General features: G+C 45.1%; 2 protein-coding genes across 5 annotated transcripts in view; both read left to right on the top strand.

The window, feature by feature from the left end:
• Nucleotides 1-13,566, top strand: part of Pask (PAS domain containing serine/threonine kinase) — a 38,724-nt gene extending 25,158 nt beyond the window's left edge. For all 4 annotated transcript variants that reach the window (XM_042259888.2, XM_016007967.3, XM_076549666.1 and 1 more), the window contains 6 exons: nt 4,341-4,466; nt 4,580-4,714; nt 6,848-7,047; nt 9,583-9,716; nt 12,286-12,432; nt 12,989-13,566. In XM_042259888.2, the coding sequence (XP_042115822.1) occupies nt 4,341-4,466; nt 4,580-4,714; nt 6,848-7,047; nt 9,583-9,716; nt 12,286-12,432; nt 12,989-13,146 (900 nt within the window). In that variant the 3' untranslated portion in view covers nt 13,147-13,566. The remainder of the gene's footprint in view (nt 1-4,340; nt 4,467-4,579; nt 4,715-6,847; nt 7,048-9,582; nt 9,717-12,285; nt 12,433-12,988) is intronic.
• A 2,813-nt stretch (nt 13,567-16,379) lies between these two features.
• Mterf4 (mitochondrial transcription termination factor 4) lies at nt 16,380-21,271 on the top strand. Its single transcript, XM_006989596.4, has 4 exons — nt 16,380-16,496; nt 17,188-17,686; nt 19,481-19,665; nt 20,689-21,271. The coding sequence occupies exons 1-4, from the start codon at nt 16,476-16,478 to the stop codon at nt 21,031-21,033; spliced, it is 1,050 nt and encodes a 349-aa protein (XP_006989658.1). The 5' UTR covers nt 16,380-16,475; the 3' UTR covers nt 21,034-21,271.
• The last annotated feature ends 33 nt before the right edge of the window (nt 21,272-21,304 follow it).

Here is a 21,304-nt window from a genome sequence, read left to right as displayed (position 1 = left end):
TTCCTTTCAGTTTGTCCCTGTGGTACCTTTCACTTCCCAGTGAGCATTTCATTTGAAGACATCGTATTTTATTATTAGCCTGTCCGGCTGGGTAAATTTTTTTTAAACATTTATTTGAGTGTGTGTGTGTGTGTGTGTGTGTGTGTGTGTGTGTGTACACACATGCACGAGGTCAGCGAACACTTACAGGAGTTGATTCTCTTCTTCTACCATATGGGTTCTGGGAATCAAATTCAGGTGGTCAGGCTTATTGGCAAGCACCTTTACCCACTGAACCATCTCACTGGTCCCTGAATTTTTCTCTTTTTAAGAATGAGTTTGAGGGTCTGGAGACACGGCTCAGTAGTTAGGAGCACTGGCCACTCTTCCAGAGGACCAAAGTTTAATTCCCAGCACCCATATGGCAGCTCACAACTGTCTGTAACTCCAGTTCCAGAGGACCCAGTGCCCTTACACAGACGTACACACAGGCAGAACAACAAACAACAGAAAAATAATCATTAAAAAAACTGAGTTTGGGTGGTCAACTATTGAATGATGTCTTTCTAGCACCTATTGACATGATTGTACCGTTTCCTTTATTAATATAACACCAATGGATTTTCTTTTTTGTTTTGTTTAGTTTTTCAAGACAGGGTTTCTCTGTGTAGCTTTGGCGCCTGTCCTGGAACTCACTTTCTAGCCCAGGCTGGCCTCGAACTCACAGAGATCCACCTGGCTCTGCCTCCTGAGTGCTGGGATTAAAGGCGTGCGCTGCCACCGCCTGGCCTACTAATGAATTTTCTTATGCTCCTGGATTCCATCCTTAGTTATATATATCTTTGAATGCATTGCCGGCTTTGATTAGCTGTTTTATTTATTTTTATTTTAAAATTATTGATTATAGGCCAGGCATGGTGGCACATGCCTTTAATCCCAGCACTCAGGAGGCAGAGGCAGGTGGATTTCTATGAGTTTGTGGCTAGTCTGGTCTACATAGAGAGACCTGTCTCAAAAAATGTTTAAATTATTATTGTATGTATGTACATGCATGGTGTATGTATAAGCGCACGCTATACAGCGAATGTGGAGGCCGGACGGCAGCTTGGATGAGTTGGTTTTCTCCTTCTGCTCTCTGGTTCCAGGGCTGGAACTCAGGTCACCTGGCTTGGCAGCAAGCATCTTTACCTGCTGAGCCATCTTGCCAGCCCTAAAATTGATGATTCCCGTTCACTTGGTGTCCTGATTTTGGATTTGCTGGACTCATTTCGTAGATTTTTTTTGAGGGATAGATTCATTTTATTTTATTTTTGCACATGTATATGTGGTATACATGCCTGTATATTTTATGCATGCTCTTGTGTATGCGTACAGTATAGAGGTCCAGGTTTGATGTTGTGACTCTGAATCACTCTCCACCTTCCTGAGGCAGGCCTTTCAGTTGAATCCAGTGTTTGCCCATATAGCCAGTCTAGCTAGTCAGCTAGACTGGGGTCCCTTGTCTTCATCTAATGAGAGCTGGGCAGGCCACCGTGTCCACCTGCCATGTACATGGGTTATGAGGTTCTGAACTGTGGTCCTCATACTTGTGTGTCAGGCACTTAAACCACTGAGTCATCTCCCCAGCCTCAGTTTCTCTGTTGGATATGAATACCAGCACTATTAAGACTATTCTTTGGTACCCATGTCAAAACTGGCTGTGGTGTGTGGGTTTGTTTCCTGAAGCCATACTGTTTTGATGATTACAGCTTATAGTAAGTTATAAAATTGGGAAATGTTGATCCGACTTTGTTGTTCTTTTTCAAGACTGTCTTGCAGTTTCATAAGAGGTTTAGATCCCCTTGTCCGTTTCTACAAGAAAACTACTAGCTGGGTTGTCCTAGCAATGTGTAGCTTAACTTGGAGATTCTTGCCATATTAGTAATCTCTTTTCTGCTCCATTAACAGGGATGTCTTCCCATTTACATGCATCTTTAATTTCTTTCAACAGTGTTTTGTAATTTCAGTGTATAAGCTTGTTCTGTGGTTAAATTTGTGGGTTTTTTTTTTTTTTTTTTTTTCCTTTTCTTTTTTTTTTATCTTTTTGAGACAAGGTTTTACATAGGCCGGGCCTTGAACTTAATATGTAGCTGAAGATAACCTTAGACTCCTGACCCTCCTGCATCTACTTCCCATGTGCTAGATTGACAGGTGTGAGCTATTTTGCCTGGTAAATCTACATTATTCTTATATCCAGTTTCTTATATTTATATTTTACTTGTTGTAATACATTTCTTACTGTATTAATAACTGAATTAATTATATTACTATATATTAATTATATGAAGTAATTTTCCCCAAAGAGTATATACTTGAGTATTATACTTAAATGTACTGAGATGGATTTTCTCAGAACTTTTTTTTTTTTTAAAGATTTATTTATTTATTATGTATACATTGTTCTGTCTATACATATCCCCACAGGCCAGAAGAGGGCACCAGATCTCATTACAGATGGTTGTGACCCACCATGTGGTTGCTGGGAATTGAACTCAGGACCTTTGGAAGAGCAAGCAGTGCTCTTAACCTCTGAGCCATCTCTCCAGCCCAAATTAAGTCTTTTTTTTTTTTTTTTGGTTTTTTTTTTGAGACAGGGTTTCTCTGTGTAGCTTTCTCTGTGTAGCTTTGCGCCTTTCCTGGAACTCGCTTTGGAGACCAGGCTGGCCTTGAACTCACAGAGATCCGCCTGCCTCTGCCTCCCGAGTGCTAGGATTAAAGGGCAGGCGCCACCACCGCCCGGCTGTTTTTTTTTTTTTTTTTTTTTGAGACAGGGTTTTTCTGTATAACCCTGACTGTCCTGGAACTCACTTTGTAGACCAGGCTGCCTTCAAACTTACAGAGATCTGCCTGCCTCTGCTTCCCAAGTGCTGGGATTAAAGGCATGCGCCACCACCACCTTGCTTTTCTCACAACTTTTTAGACCTGTTTCTGATGTCTTCAATCGTTATTTGGAAATAAATTTTGCTTCTAGCAACCTAACTTCTTTTTTCTTCCTGTAATTATCAAAATTGAATTTTAAAAATTGTCAGGATATATTTAGGAGTTTGTGTGTATTTATTCTTGCCTGATTCTTGATAAGACTTTGATCTAGATGCCTCAAGGTTTATTTTAAAAGACTTTACTTTTTGTTTTTATTAATCCTCTCCCTTATTTCTGTGAAACTCACTTCAGGCATGTGTGGTAGCTCCTGGAGATTACCTGCCTTTTTTGTCTTCTTGCTCTGTGCAGGTGGAGGGGCGCAGGCATCTCCTCTTACGATGTCTGAAGCAGACCACCTGCTGGCTGTTGGCCTCCCTTCCTGGGCACTGAGCCCTTTCCTCAGTTTCTCAAGACCCCAGCGGCTTGCTTCTCCTCATCTTTCTGAGTTCTTTCACCTCTCTCTCCCTCCATATCATCTGCAGAGTGTCTGCTTCTCCCAAACTATACCTCCTCTTCTCCCGATCAGTGTGAAAGGTAGTTGTACAATGCAGATGCTTCCGACTGCTACTCCTGCTTCTGCCCCCACGTCAACACTGGTCACTGGCTTGGCTTCCTTCAGGTCCAGGCACTTGCTGGCTTTTGTTCCAGCTTTCCTCCCTTGTGCCGGCCTGCTTAGTGTCTTATTTCTTTTTCCTGGGCACTCAGCCTTCCCTAGGACGTGATGCAATTTACTGTCTACTTCTCAGTGAAGGATCAGCTCCTTGGAGCATGACAGTGTCTCTCACTGATACACAGACAGGCCCTGCTGGAATTTTTACCCAGGGCTGCTTTACCTGCGTGCCTAGCATTCCATGTAATAGCCAACCTGGTGAGTGGCAAGCCCGTCTTGTAGTGAATGACACGCAGCCTTTCTTTCGTTATGGTGGAACTTTGTCCAATTGCACCGGTAACCGAATGCCCCTTGCTGTTGCTGGGTGGTGTTTCTCATGTTTACTACACCCACCAGGCTTGAGGGACTCCCTGGTTAATCTCAACATCAGGACTGACACTTGTCTACCAATGAGAGTTCCCTTTATGTTCTCTACTTTTTAGGATTATTTCATTCTCTTCAGGGTGATAGAGAGTATTGTGGGAACACTTACCATAAAGTTTCTGAGACTTCTTTTCTCCAGCAGTGGCCATGGCTCCTCAGCACCTCCAGGGACCCCATCTGTCCCATCTCACCCTAGTAGACAGGTAGAAATCACCAGCATTTCTGTTTGGCTGCTGCCTCCTCCTTTTCTTCTGTTGCAGGGACTTGCTAAGCTGCTTCTTCCATGGCCATGGTCTGGGGGGTAAGTGTAAGCTCGTAGTGGCACCAGGTTTAACATATGGTAGAGGTCTGCTCTCCTTCTCCCGTACAGGTGGTGGTGAAGTTTATTAAGAAGGAGAAGGTTTTGGAGGATTGTTGGGTTGAGGACCCCAAACTTGGAAAAGTGACTTTGGAGATCGCAATTCTGTCCAAGGTGGAACATGCCAACATAATCAAGGTGGGTGGTGGTTTTCTGTGTGCTCTCACCCTCCCTCATGTTGCCTCTCCAACATTAATTTATTGATTGGAGGTATTTTCAGACAAAGCTAGACCTGGCCTTGTCTCTTTCAGGTTCTGGATATATTTGAAAACCAAGGGTTCTTCCAGCTAGTGATGGAGAAGCATGGCTCCGGCCTGGACCTCTTTGCTTTCATCGACCGCCATCCCTGCTTGGATGAGCCCCTGGCGAGTTACATCTTCCGACAAGTGAGTGTGGGCCAGGGCTGCGCAGGGTGGATGTGGGTAATTGAATGCCATGTCTGCAAGGGTCAGTGGCATGTAGTCAGTTTCCTTAGTGAGCCAGTGTTCGCTTTCAGCCTGGGGTTTATGAGGTAAGAGACATACTTTGAAGAGAGTTGTGTGAAGTAGAGAAAGTGAGGCTAGAAGAAATTACGAGGGAAGTGTATTTTAGTGATTAAAATTTATTCATATCTGTATAGTGTTTTTATACCAGTCATAAACATTAAATAACAAAGCCAAATAACAAAGTGCTGGTTGTGAGCCCTGTGCGTGTGTGTGTGTGTGTGTGTGTGTGTGTGTGTGTGTGTGTGTGTGTGTGTGTGTTCTGAATCGGTGTCCTCACGAGTAAGGAGACCTTGGTGTAGCCTTAACCACCTAATGTTGCCTTTTGTCTTGATCTGTTTTCTATTTGAATGTGTGTGGATCTTTGCTCACCTGCTGTTTTATAGACACGGGAAAGCGATTAGCAGATCTGGAAGGCGACTGGGAAGCAGGAGGGGAAGGAGGGCAAAGACAGTGACTCATCTGAGTACCAGAAGGCGGTGGCTGCTCCCTGGGTGCTCCCACAAGTGTGTGGGTCATTTATACTTGTCCCGTAATTACATCTGAAAGTGACGTGATTCCTAGTGAAAGCTTCTTTCGTTTACAGTTCTTCAAAGCTGTAAACTCCTGAAAGTTATTTGGATTCCTGAAAGTTGCTCAGGCTTCTACATGTGTGTTTCAGCCATTGTGATATGCCAAAAGAATGCCCACCGCCACACTTACACTTCCTGTTGGGAGATTATACATTTGTTTTATTTGTTTCTATTAACTATCTGTTTATCATCCATCCATCCATCCATCCATCCATCCATCCATCCATCCATCCATCCATCCATCAGCAGTGCTACCCAGCGATCAGGACCATGGGCAGCTATATGGACACAGGGCAGAGCTGGGGCTTGTAAAAGGAAGGATGAGCTCAGTACGATTTAGTTGTAGTGAGATTTTATAATCTTGTTAAAAACATGGTTTCTGACTAAATGTACAGTACACACCTATAATTTCAGTACTCCTGACAGTGAAGCGGGAGGACCGAGAGTTCAAGGCCACTCTGGGCTACAGAGCAAGATTCTCCCCTGACCCAAGTTTTCTGATTTGTTCTAATATATATGTGTCTGTGTATGCATGCATGTATGTATGCTCATATGTTCATGAATGTTCAAATATATGCATATATGTTCATGTACATAGATATGTACATGTATGTGTGTACTCATAAATCTATATATAAATATATAGGCAAGTGATTATAATGTATACTTTATTTTTTAATTGATTGGGCTTAGTTGACATGCCATTAACTATCTTTCTGATTCAAACATTTTTCATTTGGAAGTATAAAATTGTCTCCAAAGATCAAAATGATCGATGTTCAAGAAATCACCAAGTTGATCGCTCTAGTTGGTATCCAAATTGTGGTGCAGATAGTCTTCCTGAAGACCATTAGAGATACAGCGTGCCTGGGCATGGGTGTTAGGATGCCTGCCTTCCAGAGGCAGAGTGCTATATACAGTCTGTTTCCTGTGGAGCCGCTTACTCCACATAGTGGTGGATGTGCTGCCTGGGGAGTGGCAGGGAACACACCACACAGAAGAGCCGCTGGAGCAGATCAGGATTATCTGCTCCTGCTTTGACCTCAAACTGCTGCACACACTCTGTGAAAGACACTTTCCTTCCCTGTGAGCCGTGGTACCCACACAGTGCCTGTGCATGGGTACTTTGCATGTGATACCAACCAACAGTATCCCTCAATGGCCCACATGTTTCTAAGTATCTACTCGGTGACCTGTCTTTCCTGCTGAGATGGTTATGGGTCAAGTGTCTGCTGGGAGGCTTTCTTTGGTGAGTAAAAACAGACATCGTGAGCATTGAGTTTGGGTTGCTTGCTGGCCTGTACCAGGCACGGTGATACACTCCCAGAACGACTGTGCCTCCTGTCCATGCAGAACCATATCTCCAGTACCCAGAACTATGCTCTGGAAAATGTTTATTTTCCTTTCTTCTTCCTAATATTTACTTGAATTGCTCTTTGAAGTGTTCTCCTGTCTCTGATTCTAGCTGGTGTCTGCTGTAGGATACCTGCGCTCCCAAGGCATCATCCACAGAGACATCAAGGATGAGAACATTGTGATTGCCGAGGACTTCACAATTAAGCTGATAGATTTTGGCTCAGCTGCCTACTTAGAGAGAGGCAAACTATTTTATACTTTTTGTGGAACAATCGAGTACTGTGCACCTGAAGTTCTCATGGGAAATCCGTACGTATCACACGCTCCATAGTTTCCTTTCCTCTTGCCTCTTGCATTGTGCCCATGACTGTTGTGGTTTTAGGAAGAAGTGGCTTCAGTTTGTGCCTTTTTCTTGAATAATTAGGACAATGTTCTGGAAAATAAATGTGCAGTAGGCAGGAAGCTGGATGATGATGGACATAGGGGTTCATTCTACCATTTTACCTTTTGATTGTTAGGAGTTTGATGTTACAGAAAGTTAGAAAAATAGAAGCTGGGCTGGAGAGATGGCTCAGAGGTTAAGAGCACCGACTGCTCTTCCAGAGGTCCTGAGTTCAATTCCCAGCAACCACATGGTGGCTCACAACCATCTGTAATGAAATTTGGTGCCCTCTTCTGGACTGCAGGGATATGTGCAGACAGAACACTATATATAATATATAAATAAATCTTAAAAAAAAAAAAGAAAGAAAGAAAGAAAGCAGCCTGAGCAAGCCATGAGGAACAAGTCAGTAAGCAGCATTCCTCAGTGGTCTCTTCTTCAGTTCTTCAGTTCCTGCCCCTGCTAAGATGGTTATGGGACAGGAACTTAGCTCTCCTGATGATGGACTGTGACCTGTAAGACAAACTCTTTCCTCCCCAAGTTGCTTTTGGTCAGAAGGTTTTACCAGGGCAATAGAAACCTACTGAAGACAGATCCTCTTGGACTGGAATTTCAGAGAGTTGGGAGCTGCCATGTGGATGCTAGAAACAGAACCCAAGTCCCCTGAAAGAGCAACCAGTACTTCTAACTGTGGAGGTATTTCTCTAGTTCCAGCAATCAAAATTTCAATAACCGTGTTGGCCTGACTATACAACAGGCCCAATAGCAAGAGTATGAGCATGAGGAATGATGGGAAGGAACTGTGGGGCTCAGATTCTGGGCTTTGAACTCAGGGGTCAAAGCTGGGTTTGTTGCTCTGTAGTTGGGGAGCCTGTGGGCAGCAAGAACCTGACCTGAAAAGACCTCTTTTCTTGGGGCTTGAGACAAAGAATTGAAATGTAGCTCATTGCCCACGTGTGTAGGGACTATATAGAAATTGCTGATAGTGGTTTGTACTGTACACACAGGGATTGTGGTCTTCGCCACATGCAAATAGGTGTGTCTATATAAAATGCCCTTCCTAAGTCTCATTTACACAATGGTATCTTCCTCCTCTACCTGCATAAATTTTGGTGAAGTATATATCATGTGTCTCAGGAAGAGAGTGGGTGGTTAGAGGCACAGAATGTTTAGCTAGCTCTGTGTGGGCTTATAGAATAGTGTGTAGGGTCAGCAGATAGGCATGGTCAAAGCTGGATTTCACATTGGGCCTGATCAGGTCCGGATTGTCTGCTCAACCCTACCTTGTGGGAGAAACCTTCAGCAATGGGGGCTGGGAAGCGACCAGAGCCCAGGCCTATGTCTTCTCAGGGCACTTTTCAAGTCACAGTCCGAAAGTGAATGATCTTGGTAGCTCTCACTGACTCCTGAAATTTGGTCTCCCTGACCTGCTGCTGGGCTGGCCCTTGTGTGCACTATGACTAGGCTTTGTGCTACTAACAGAGAGTGCCAGGGGCAGGGAAACTTTCCCTTTTGGAGTCTCTGTGTATGTTCAGAGCCACCATAGCAAGATGTTGAAGGGGATGTAGTTTCTCTTCGGATCTGATTCGGTTGTCCCTGTTGTCAGTGAGTGTCCTGCTCTGGCACCATCCTGTAGTGGTTGAAATGTAGTCAGTATTGACGAGGAACTGCATGTCAGCTGGTTCACTGTACCTGCTGTGTGTGGCTGGTCTGCTGTTCCACACCCAGGCTCTGATGCTTCCATCTCTGTACTTAGTGCCTTCCTCCTGTCTTCTGTCTACGCTGCTTTCTGCCCCCTGCCCTTTTCAATTGTATGTGTGCTGCTCATGCTGTGGCCTCTTGGTCAGGACCTTGTCTCGGTCTATATCCTTCTTCCACGTTGCACACACACACCTCCATCTCATCAGGCAAAGGCTCTTTAAGAACATTCTTCCTCCTTGTTTTTATACCCTTCTTCCTCAGGGGTCAGCAAACTCTTGGTTGGCTAAAGGCAACCTCCCTGGTGGCTGGTAGTATGAGTGAAGTTAGAAGAACACTTCCCCTCTTCCCCTCAGGCTTGCTCTTCCAGGTGACCCCCGGTCCTGATAAACCCCTCCATCCTGCCCTTCATTTCTCTCACCCCTCAGCTGTCACTACACTTTGTCCTTCTGTGTTTCTCCCCGTTTGTCTTGACTTTGAGCACCCTTTTCTCTCACCTCATGACCTTTGTGTAGGGTATTCCATCACCTTGTTCTGATGCTGCCTGTGGCTCTGGTGGCCCTTAGTGAGGCCACATTGTGACTTGCTGCCCACTCTTGCTCTCCTCACCCTGGGAATCTCCTTTTCTGGGGCAGCCCTGCATGGCCTGTGAGAATGCAGCTCTGACTGGGGTCGGCAGGCTCTGGCACTCAGTGGGGGCTGCCTCAGTGAGCTGTGTACTGAGTGCAGGGAGGCCCTGACATGCTCTCTGTTCCTCCTTGCAGCTACAGAGGGCCAGAGCTGGAGATGTGGTCTCTGGGGGTCACTCTCTACACACTCATCTTCGAGGAGAACCCCTTCTGTGAGGTGGAGGAGACCATGGAGGCAGTCATTCATCCCCCGTGCCTGGTTTCCCAAGGTGAGCGTGAGCTCCAGATGGTGAGTGATGCCACTGCCTGAGAGCCCAGCACTTTGTTTCTGTCTCCTCTCTGTCTGTGCTGATTAGCTCTTTTACCTTTCTTTTTGATTCTAACATTTTGATCTGAGCACGATAATTTTAATGTGACTCAAAACATTTTTCTAATTTTAGTAGTGTCCCTTGGATCTTCAAGGCCCTCTTGAAAGTGACACTCTGAAGTCAGTAACCTTGTCTGTGGCAGCATCTCTGTGGTCAGATGCTTAACTTGTGTCAGGAGCCCCATTTGTGGAGGAGGGTGGTGTCAGTGCATGGAGAGACTTGACCTCACTCAGCAGCTCACGTGGAAAAAGTCAGTCATACCCTGAGCCCTGTGAGCAAATGTGACAACAGCAAGCAGAGGCCAAGTGGGACTTCAGATCTGTAGTGAAGGCCAGGGTTCAGACTTTGGGTTCTTAAGCTTGGAGCCGATACCCCAGGAGCCTGAAGCCTAGAGGAACTCATGGAGCTGGCAGATGTCATCCTGTGGTCCCACAGGAGTCACTTACTGGGAGGACCCATGTGGTAATAAGATCTTCAGTCTGTGCTGTAGCCTCTGCTTAGGTTAGAAGCCTCTGTCTGTTTAAAGAATTCCAGATAGGCCTTACACAACAGATGCCCATTCAGAGTTGCAGGAGCTGAAAGTCTGAGTAAAGGTGGTGGCAGGTCCAGTGCTCGTGAGGCCACTTAAGACTGTGGATGGCACCTTTCTTGCTGTGTCCTCATAGTGAAGACAGAGAACCAGCTTTTTTACCTCTTAGGACACCACCTCCAGTTTTCCCTGCACTCACGGCTTCCTCTAACTCTAACACCTCCCAGCAGCCCACTGCCCTGCACCGTCACATTAGGGGTAAGCTCACTAACACACACTTTGAGGGGCATACTCAGCTACAACAGCCTGAAGAGGACTTTAGAGCTTTACTAGTTGTGGCTCCCTAAGATGCTGCAGTTTATGTGGTGTACTGCTCTGCTCCAAGGCTGCTCCATGTGTTCTGATGACATAGGTTGGGTTCCTGATGATGAGGCTCACAGAGGTCCTGGACAATACGTACACACACTTAGAGGAAACAGGACCCAAGTGCAGATTAAGGTTGGGCTCCTGTTAGAGCTTAAGCTGCCTCCCCACAGAATGATCTGGGGTAGTTGAGATGGCTACTGCCTTCCCTTGTATGTCATGATCATCCTCATGTATGTCCTCATGGCCAGAGCTGATGTCATAATTAAGGTTTCCATTGCTGAGATAAAACACTATGACCAAAAGCAACTTGGGAGCTTACAGTTACACACCACAGTCCATCACTGAGGGAAGTTGAGGCAGGAACTAAAACAGGGCTGGAACCTGGAGGCAGGAGTTGATGTAGAGGCTGGAGCTGATGTAGAAGCCATGGAGGAGTACTGCCTCCTGGCTTGTTCTTCATGGCCTGTTCAGGGTTCTTTCTTTCTTTCTTTCTTTCTTTCTTTCTTTCTTTCTTTCTTTCTTTCTTTCTTTCTTTCTTTCTTTCTTTCTTTCTTTCTTTCTTTCTCTCTTTCTTTCTCTCTCTCTCTCTCTCTCTCTCTCTCTCTCTCTCTCTCTCTCTCTCTCTCTCTCTCTTCTTTTCTTTCTTTCGTGTATGTGTGTGTGTTTTTGATGAGTTTCTATGTATATCCCTGGCTGTCCCTATAGGCTGGCCTCAAACTCACAGAGATCTACCTGCCTCTGTCTCCAGAGTGCTAGGATTAAAGGCTTGTGCCACCACTGCCCAGCTTCATCCTGCTTTTTTATAATACCCATTACCACTATCCCATGGGTGGCACCACCCACACTGGCCCTCCTACTTCTGTCAAGAAAATGCCCCACAGGCCAATCTGGTGGTGGTATTTTTCCAGTCGAAGTTGTTCCTTCTTAAATAACTCTTAAGTTTGTGTCAGATTGATATAAAACTAGTCAACACACCTTGTAAGCAGCCATTTGAGGTTTGTGTAGGCGGAGTTTTCCTGTCCTGCCCATCAGTTCCCAAATAATCACACAGAGGCTTAATATTACTTAAAAATGTTCAGCCATTGCTTAGTCTTGTTACTAGCTAACTCTTACACTTAAATTAACCCATATTTCTTATCTGTGCTTTGCCATGTGGCTCATGGCTTGTTACCTCATTTTCTATATGTCTTGCTTTCTTGGTGGCTGGCTGGTATTCCTCCTGACTCTGTCCTTTATCTCAGCATCCTCAGTGTGATTGCCCTGCCTTGTTATAGGCCAATTAGCTTCTTTATTAATCAATGAGAGTAATACATATTCACAATGTACAGAAGGATTGTTCCACAGCAGGTTTGATTGAGCTGGATCTCAGCTTCCATGCTTCCATTTTAGAGGTGATAGATTCATAAAGGTATTTTCTGAGAAAACCAGGCCAGGCCTTGAAGCCCTAGGACTCCTGGCTGCTTCCTTGCTTTGTGAGAGCTTCTGTGAAGCAGGATACATACCCTGAAATCTATAGGTCTGAGATGTGTTCCATTTGACTTGGCCTGGTTCCACCTGTGTTCTTTATGTTCCTAGAACTTAGGAATCTTCTGTCTGGGCTGCTGCATCCTTCCCCTGAGCAGCGGACCACTTTAGAGAAGCTGATCATAGACCCCTGGGTGACACAGCCTGTGAACCTTGCTAACTACACCTGGGAAGAGGTGTGTCGGACCAACCAGCCAGGTGAGAAGTCTCAGCCTCCCCTTCTCCTCCCTCCCTTTCCCCTGCGTCTTGTTTTGGAATAGGAAGGTGACCCGGCCTCCTTCCTGGATGAGGCCCTTCCCCCACACTGTTCTAGATACAAATGCCCGAGTCTGTGGCTGGCCTGAAAGATGGGGCTTGACTGTGCAGAGACCCTTAGATGTCACTTGGGGCTTAGAGGGAGGACAAGCGCTTTTATTAGCCTTGGCCAAGACAGGTGGGAAGGCAATAGTGGAAGAGTCAGCTGGTTGTCTGAATGGTCCAAAGAGAGGTAAGATATAAATGCTGGCCATGATGCTGTGGGGCTAGATGGGGGATTGTCTCTTTAGAAAAGACTCCCCAGCCCCAAGTCAGAGCTCCTGGGGAGCCAGGCTGGAGACGAGGATCACTCCTGGCATCTTAGCAGGATCTGTACTTTCAGAATATCTCTACTGGGGTTTCAGAAGTCACTGCCCACTGTCTCCCAGTTCTGTTGTTCCTAAACAAAGTATTTTAGAATCTTGTTGCTAGCATGCAATGTCTTTTCTTCATCCTTCAGGAAGTGGCCTGTTGTCAGCTGCAAGTTTAGAGCTCGGGAGCAGGAATCCAAGTGAAGTGGCTCACACAAAGGATTTCAGTCGGCCTCCTGCTCCCAGGGAGGCTCCTGGTGACCAGCACGGCCTGCATCTTGAGGACCCCTCTCTGCCAGTCAGCTGAAAGAAAGCTCTCTCCACTTGGTTTGGGAAATTATACGGATTCAGGGCTTCCTACGTGGAGAAAGGAAATTCTGAAGAACTGGGATGAATTCCTCTTCTACGAATTCTTGTGCAAGTGCTAACAAAAGTCTGTAATACTATATATATTGGTTTTCGGTTTATGAAAGACTTGTAATTCACGTTTTTTTGGTTTTTGTTTTTTTTATAACCTTGAAAAAGCATTCTAGTGTTCAATTACTTTGTACAATTAAAAGGGCTTAAAGTTGTGAGCCTCAGAAAGACAAAAGGAGTATTTTAATTCTTTTGTTCTTTGCTTTTAAGTTTTTGAGACAGGATTTCACCATGTAACTGTGGCTGGCCTTGAAGTCATAGAGATCTGCCTGTCTCCTGAGTGGTAGGATTAAAGATGTGTGACACCATGCCCAGCTCTTTTGATTTGTGTGTGTGTGTGTGTGTGTGTGTGTGTGTGTGTGTGTGTGTGTGTGTGTGTTTCTTCCCCACTGATTTGGTATGTATGATAGATGTGTGGAGTCCATAAAGCTGGCTAGACAGTGCGGGGTGGTGGTGGCTCACGCCTTTAATCCCAGCACTCACAGTGGATCTCTGTGAGTTTGAGGCCAGCCTGGGCTACAGAGTGAGTTCCAGGAAAGGTGCCAAAGCTACACAGAGAAACCCAGTCTCACAAAACAAAACAAAACAAAACAAAAGCTGACTAGACAAAAATGACCAGAATGTTTCTTTTCTTGAACTTTTTCCAAATTAAAGGTCCTTAATTAATTAACAGTTACCCTGGCTAGGACTCGGTGGGGCATGGGAAATACTTGGTTTTGTTTTTCCATTTCTGTACCCCACTTACCACAGCTAAAAAGAAATCTATCTAGTTTAGTCTGGGGCTTCAGGCCAATCAGCCATCCATCAACCCATGCCTTGGTAGCACTTTCAGGCATCCTGTGACTGGCCCAGCTCTGCTTCGTCTGTGTGAAAGGCTCTAACTGTACCTCCGTGTTTAGGTGAAGGGTCTCAGCCCTACTGTGACTGTGTGTGAGGGTTTCCAGGTCCAGTCCCAGAAGTTAGTGACATTTTAGCTTTTGATTTCAGATGAGCTGTTTCTGAGAATGAAACATTTTTCCTTGTAGTCTTTATTGTAAATACATATAGCACAAGGCAGGTTTTTTTTTTTTTTTCAGACAGTAATGTAGCTGGCTGAGGATGCAAAATCCAGCTTTTCAAGAACCATTTCTATATTAGGAAAAAAAAATAATTAAAGCTTTTGGTAAATAGTCTGATGTCTTATGGGTGTTCTTTGCAGGAAAACCAAACCAAACAAAAACCCTGAAAACATTGGAGATTAAAGTTCTGAGTTGGCAGCTGATAATTTTTCCTCTTGGAATTTCAAGTCTGATTCGAGATTGCAGTTTTGTGAAGACTAAAGGCCCTGCCAGACTTTCATAGTAACCTTGTGTTCTAGCCATCACTTTGTTCCAGAGCTGGCTATTGGTTCAGGTTACTAGATTATTTTCATATAGTTAGGGGTGGCATAGGGTTTTCTTAGGCTTTAGGTGTAAAGGCCTAAATGATATTTATTTAGAAACAAAATTAAGACAAAAGAAACCAGTTCTTTGGTTTTACACAGATTGCAACTTTCCTGTCCTTTTACACAACGCTCTGTCAACAGGTAAGTTGAAACACTCCAGCACTAGATCAGTGCCCAGCACAGAGCAGGAACATGTTTAGTGATGCAGCAGCCAGGTCTTCTTCTCAGATAAGCCAATAAACCAGGAAGAAACAGATTGGTCTGGAAAATTCTGGTGTTTCATCCTTATGGGAAATCAGACCTGTGGGCTAAGAGGTTTATCAGTAGAAATATGACATTTTCTGTCATTTCAAGACATTTCATTACTTGGGCCATGTATCTTTTTTTAATGGCAGACATCTTTATGTGTGTGTGTGTGTATGTGTGGTGTATGTATATTGCATACTTGTTGCAGTTACAGTTGGGTGTCCTCTGTAACTTCCTTTGAGGCAGGGTCTCTTCCCTATAACTGGACCCACATTTCTTTTTGGCTAGGTTGGCACTCAGTTAAAGCCCATTGGTCCTGACTCCTTCCCTCTTGGTGCTGGGATTATAGGCATGCTTGGGACCACACCTGGATTTTTATATGGGTATGGGATCTGAACTGAAATCTTTATGCTTGTGCTGTTAATTGCTGAGCCATCTCTTCAGCCTCTGAAATGACTGACTTCTAGTGTGTGTGACCGGGTATTCATGTTTAATACAGAATTAAAGAAAAAACAAACTATTATATGGGCATGTGTGCCATTGTGTATATGTGAAAGTCAATGGGCAACTTTGTGGAGTGAGTTTTCTACTTTTACATGAGTTCCTAGGGTCAAACTCAGGTCATCCAGCTGGTGTGGCAAATGTCTTAACTCCTGAGCCATCTTGCTGACCCTAAACACATATTTTTAAACAATACAACTTACCAAATACCTTTATCTGGGTCTGGATCCATCTTACCATTTCAGGAAGAATTTTGGGCTGTCCTGAGAAGTTATTGCTATATTGCAGTGTCCACCAAAAACAGTACTCACTTTCAAAGGGTGAGCCCAGGAACACCAATTTTGGTTGTTCATAAGAGATTCCACCCTGGATGTAGTTAGGTGAGTTATTACTAGTTACAGAACAAAGTCATAATCAAGGCATTTACCAGACATCAGTGGGGACCACAGATAGGAAGGCTAGAGCAAAACTGGGAAAAGTTACTACAGCATTGTAGGTGTTAACTAATAATACCATTAGCTTTTGGATTGGTGAAGATCAGTGGTGGTCTGAGAATATATTTTAAAGGCCTTCATAGTCACAAAGCTGTTCGGTTAGACAGAGTGGACAGTGAATGAATTTCAAAAAGGCTAAAAATGATCCATGATAATTTGGTTCTGGTCTGCGACATCCTAGCTCCACAATTACAGTTAGGTTATTTGGCCTTATAGAATCTTTAACGCGTGCGGTTTTGTTTGTGTCCCGTCCGTCCCCGCCCTCCCGTAAGTGTAGTTTACAACAGGAAATGGTGCTGTGAGTTTAGCTTCACCGGTACTCTAAAGGGCAGTTAAGGAACCCCGGTAGTCTTGCTTGTTCCTGGCAGAAACCTGCTTGAGTAGCTGAAGGGAGCTGTAGCGCAGGGCATGAGCCTGTGGGATTTAAGGCTTGGCGGCGGAACGGAGGAACTCTGTCACCCGGGAGTGCGGCGGAACCGGACCGGGGGCCGGACATTGTGGGCCAGGAAGGACCGCCCCTTCCGGTGTCCCAGTTCCGTTCGCCGCCTGGGCTCCATGGCTGCTCTGGGTCGGCAGGTGAGGGTGCGGTAGGGCTGGTGCCACAGCATTCGTGGGCGGGACATGTAGGCGGCCCTGCCGCTGATTCTTTGCGGCTACATCCGGCCACGTTGTGGCAGTAGCGATTCCGGGGGGCGGGTGCACAGACCGCCCGGTCCTGAGAGAAGCCACTGGCTTCCACGGAGTTTCGGCTAATGTGGCGGCCATGGGCTGAGGAGACGTAGACCGCTAAGACGGAGGGAGGGGGAGGCTGGCCATGCTAGAGAGGGTTTGGAGACCAGTCTGGCGGGCACCGGGTGCTTAACTTGTTATGTGCTAGCCCCAAACACTGAGAATTGTCAGACTCCTGTCCAAGAGTATTCTTCCTTTAATAAAGGAAGGGAGCCTTGAAAAGATTATCCTTCGTTGGAATGAATTCTATCTGGTGCCTAGTCTGCGGTTCACAATTTTCAGCCAAATATTAATGACTAGCAGGCCTCTCTAAAGCTAAAAAGTATTGGTTGTGCCCGACACCTATCTCTACAATATCTATATGCTAATTATCTATATGCTAATTTCCTTCTCTGGAGACTTTGAGCCCAGAGGTTTTACAGATTGTTTACAAAAACTTAGCTTTTGTGGGCCAAGGTCCAAAATACTCTGGCTCAGTAATCTTGTGATAGTCATTTGCCTGAGATGGAACTAATTCTGTTTTGGCTCTGTCTTACAGATTCTTGACTGGCATCGTCTAAGGGCCCTCTCCTGGGCCTGTTTGGCTAGGCATACCCCTCATCTCAGAGAACAGAAAAGGATGAGTCCTTCTTTGTTTTGCAAACTGACTACAGCACCCAATGGAGAGAGCCTTCAAGAGTTGTCCTGTGTTAAACCCAAAAAGTATGTGCAGGAGCCAGAGCACAGGACGCGTCTTGTTCAGTGTCTTCATGAGGAACAGAGGACTTGTGTGGATCCGAAGTCCTTGGAGCTTGAGAAAGCTATCACTTCCCTGCAGAACATGGGTTTTGATGAAGCCCATATTAACAACTTGCTCAGTATGCAGCCAAGTGTCCATCCTCAACAGTTGCTGGACATAATCTCAGAATTTCTGCTCTTGGGGTTGCACCCAGAACCTGTATTTATGGCCTTGAAGAAAAGTCCACACTTACTGAAACTATCTCCAACGCAAATGAAGAGGCGTTCCAGCTACCTGCGGAAGCTCGGCCTTGGAGGAGGTAGACGAAGCCGCAGACTTTGTCGTGTGAGAGGAGTCAGAGTTAGTGAAGCAATAGCCTGCCTTAGCAGAGTGTCTTGCCTTTGATAGTGTGACATGATGTCATCTACAAATGTGTTAGGCTGCGTTCATAGCTATCCTGGGATGCATGTGGGCTGTGGGTTAAACACACCTTAGTAAGGTGAAGTGGGGTAGGAGACTTTTCCAAGGAGAGGTCAGTGTCTCTGAGGAGATGTGTGATGGGTCTTTTGCAGAAGGCGTTGTAAGAGGGATGAAAGATTAGCCAGGAGGAGAGAACCAAGGCCCAAACAAGTCCCACGTGTTCTGTTCATTGAGTTCTCTAGCTCCAGAACAGTGGGGACATGAAGTCTATTTGGTGGGTTAATGTTGCTCTGTGGTAGTGGTATATGTGTATGCCTATGTGTGACCTCTGCAAAAACATACCATACAAAACTTTAGACCTGGTCGTGCCAGGACCTGGAAAGCTGGTAGAGTGGCCTCCTCCTTCCAACTGTTGTCATTCTGGAGAAGGGAGATGGGGATCTCTTGACCTCTCTTATTTCTTGTTAGTATTGACTGTTCCTGGTAAGTAGGGGGATTAGCGTCCACTATGTTTAGTGTCTCTAGAGGCCTCCTTCTAGAAGATAAGCAAAAAGATAACTGTATTCCTCTTGATAGATTTACTTTTAGTGTCAGTCAGTATTGAAGCACAGCTTGAGAGGTGAAAATAAAGTGCACACTTTGGCTGGGCATGGTAGTGCACGCTTTTTTTTTTTTTTTTGGTTTTTCGAGACAGGGTTTCTCTGTGTAGCTTTGCGCCTTTCCTGGAGCTCACTTGGTAGCCTAGGCTAGCCTCAAACTCACAGAGATCCGCCTGGCTCTGCCTCCCGAGTGCTGGGATTAAAGGCGTGCGCCACCACCGCCTGGCTCGATAGTGCACGCTTTTAATCCCAGCACTTGGGAACCAGAGGTAGGAGGATCTCTGTGAGTTCCAGGACAGCCTCAGCTACACAGAGAAACCCTGTCTCGAAACCAAAAACAGCAACAACAAAAAAGCTTGTACTTTGGAAATTCATCTTCACACAGCAGTGAGACAGAGACAGTGACTGACTAGCCTGATGGGAAAATTAGTTAACAGTCTAAGTGGTTTTTAAGTTTCCAGCTATTAAATTTACCAATATTCATAAGAAAATTGGCCCAACTATTATAAGAGCATTTACTCCACTTTGTCTGGGACAGCCCCATTTATACTAATTGTCTGAATTCAGTTACTAATGTAGCTCACAATAAAACACTTGGAGGTACATTAGGGATGTAGGGTGGGTTGTTGGATCTGAAAAGAATCATCTCCACGGTGCTTCATAGAATGTAGATGTCTGAGATTACTAATCCTATAAGGGGAGGGGATTCTTGTTCTCTCTCTCTCTCTCCCTCCCTTCCCCTCCCTACACACACACACACACACACACCTATACCTTCTCTCCCTCCCTCCCTTCCTCTCTCGAAGTGTGTGTGTGTGTGTGTGTGTGTGTGTGTGTGTATGTATGTATGTGTGTATCTGTAAGTGTGCTTGGTGGTTGTACATGTTCTGGGCACATCTGGATGCCATAAGACAACTTTTAGAGTCAGTTGTTTGCTTCCACCATATGGGTCCTAGAGATTGAACTTAAGTTATCAGGCTTGGTGGTAGGTGCCTTTATCCACTGACCCATCTACCAGCCCCTAAATGTTGTTTAGCCCTTGGCTTTCCAGAATATCCTCAAGTTACATGCTTTCCTTTTCTAATATTCTGCAGGGAAACTAAAGAGAGTGCTTCACGGTTGCCCTGAGGTTTTCACCATGCGTCAGCGGGACATTGACAATGTTGTGAAGGTCCTCAAGGAGAAGTGCTTGTTCACAGTACAGCAAATCACGGAGCTTTTGAACAGATGCCCACGTGTTTTTCAGGCGGACCCCAGTGAACTAGAATACAAATTCCAGGTGAGAATAAGTGATTAAGCTGGAGATGCAGATTTTTCAGGTTTTAAGTTGAGTAAGGTCAGCTGTGTGGACAAGAAGCCTCTGAGTAGGGCTAAAAGCTTCTGTTCTAGAATAACACAGCTCAGTTCTTCTTTTCTCCTCTCCAGAGCAAACTTGTCTTCTGCTTTACTGCCTTGACAGTGAGTGACCTGACCCCATTCCAGGTCCAGGGAGGGACTCTGAAATAACTCATTTTGAGAAAGCTAAAACTTGATGACCAAAGGGTCTTTATGTGGGGATTTTGAAGATGTGACAGTTGTCCTAATAGTTTAGTAACAGATGTGACAGATAGGTCAAAAGCACTTGTGCAGCTGGGCAGGGTGGCACACTCCTTTAATCTTAGCTCAGGAGGCAGAGGCAGGTGGATCTCTGAGCTTGAGGCCAGCCTGGTCTACATAGTGAGTTCCAGGGCGACCAGGGCAATGTAGAGACCCTGTCTCAAAAAACAGAAGAAGCAAGCAAACGAAAACACTTGTGCCGGCATAAAGACCTGAGTTCAGATCCCTAGAACCCATGTGAGAACTGGATGTATGCCTTGGCACCCCTATGGGGAGTTGGGAGGTAGAGACAGGAGGATTCGTAGAGGCTTGTGAACCAGCTAGGCTGGCCTTTGACCTTCACAAGCATTCTGTGACATACTCAAATAACTGCACACAAACTGTGTATTCACACATTTTTAAATTCCTAGGTATCTTACGATTTTTTTGCATTGGGTTTTTCTACACATGATTTTTGTTCCCCTGTTTAAAGAAAAACATATCCCTCTACACCGCTTTGTTTTCTGCTGCATTTTTCTCAGCATGAATTTGGAAATGCTTTGAAAACTGTCAGACTTCTCACAAGTGTTGGTATTAGAGAGGGCTATTCTACCATTACTAATTGGGCAATTCTTTTCTAATGTTTTGGACTAAAGTTTGTTTTGAATTGGAATGATGAACTTTAGGGTTCTCTACACAGATTCCTAAACATGTTTGTATCTTCCAGTATGCATATTTTAGGATGGGACTTACGCATCTGGACATAGTCAGGACTGATTTCTTACAGTATCCATTAACCAAGATCAAGCAGAGACACATATACCTGGAACGCCTTGGACGGTACCAAACCCCTGATAAGAAGGGGCAGACGCAGATCCCTAATCCTTTACTAATGGACATTCTCAGAGTTTCAGAAGCTGAGTTTTTAGTCAGGACAGCGTGTTCCTCTGCTGAGGAGTTTGAGGTTTTTAAAAAGCTCTTGGATCGAGAAGAAGAGGAATCTGAGAGCCATGCATCTGAGGAGGAAGAGGAAGAGGAGGAGGAAGAGGACGAGGACGAAGAGCAGCTGTGATGAGGACTGGGACAAAAAGGGTTCAGTGATGCCAGAGATCATTCCTATTATTCTCAAAGCTTTGGGGAGATTACCTGGATCTTCTCAAGCATTTTTCATACTAACACTGGCCATTTGATGAAAAAAACTGTTATGATCCACTGGATCACATCAAACCAGATAAGAGATGCTTTGTTGTGATCTGTTGGGTTCTGTGGGAGGCCTACTGCATCCTAAATAAAGGACTCAACTGTTAAAATCCAGGGGATGCAACCCATCCAACTGGTGTCTT

This window comes from Peromyscus maniculatus, chromosome 13 (genome assembly GCF_049852395.1).
Source record: "Peromyscus maniculatus bairdii isolate BWxNUB_F1_BW_parent chromosome 13, HU_Pman_BW_mat_3.1, whole genome shotgun sequence".
NCBI lineage: Eukaryota > Metazoa > Chordata > Mammalia > Rodentia > Cricetidae > Peromyscus > Peromyscus maniculatus.
Note: the sequence above shows the minus strand (reverse complement) of the source record. Positions and strands in the feature narration are given on the sequence as shown.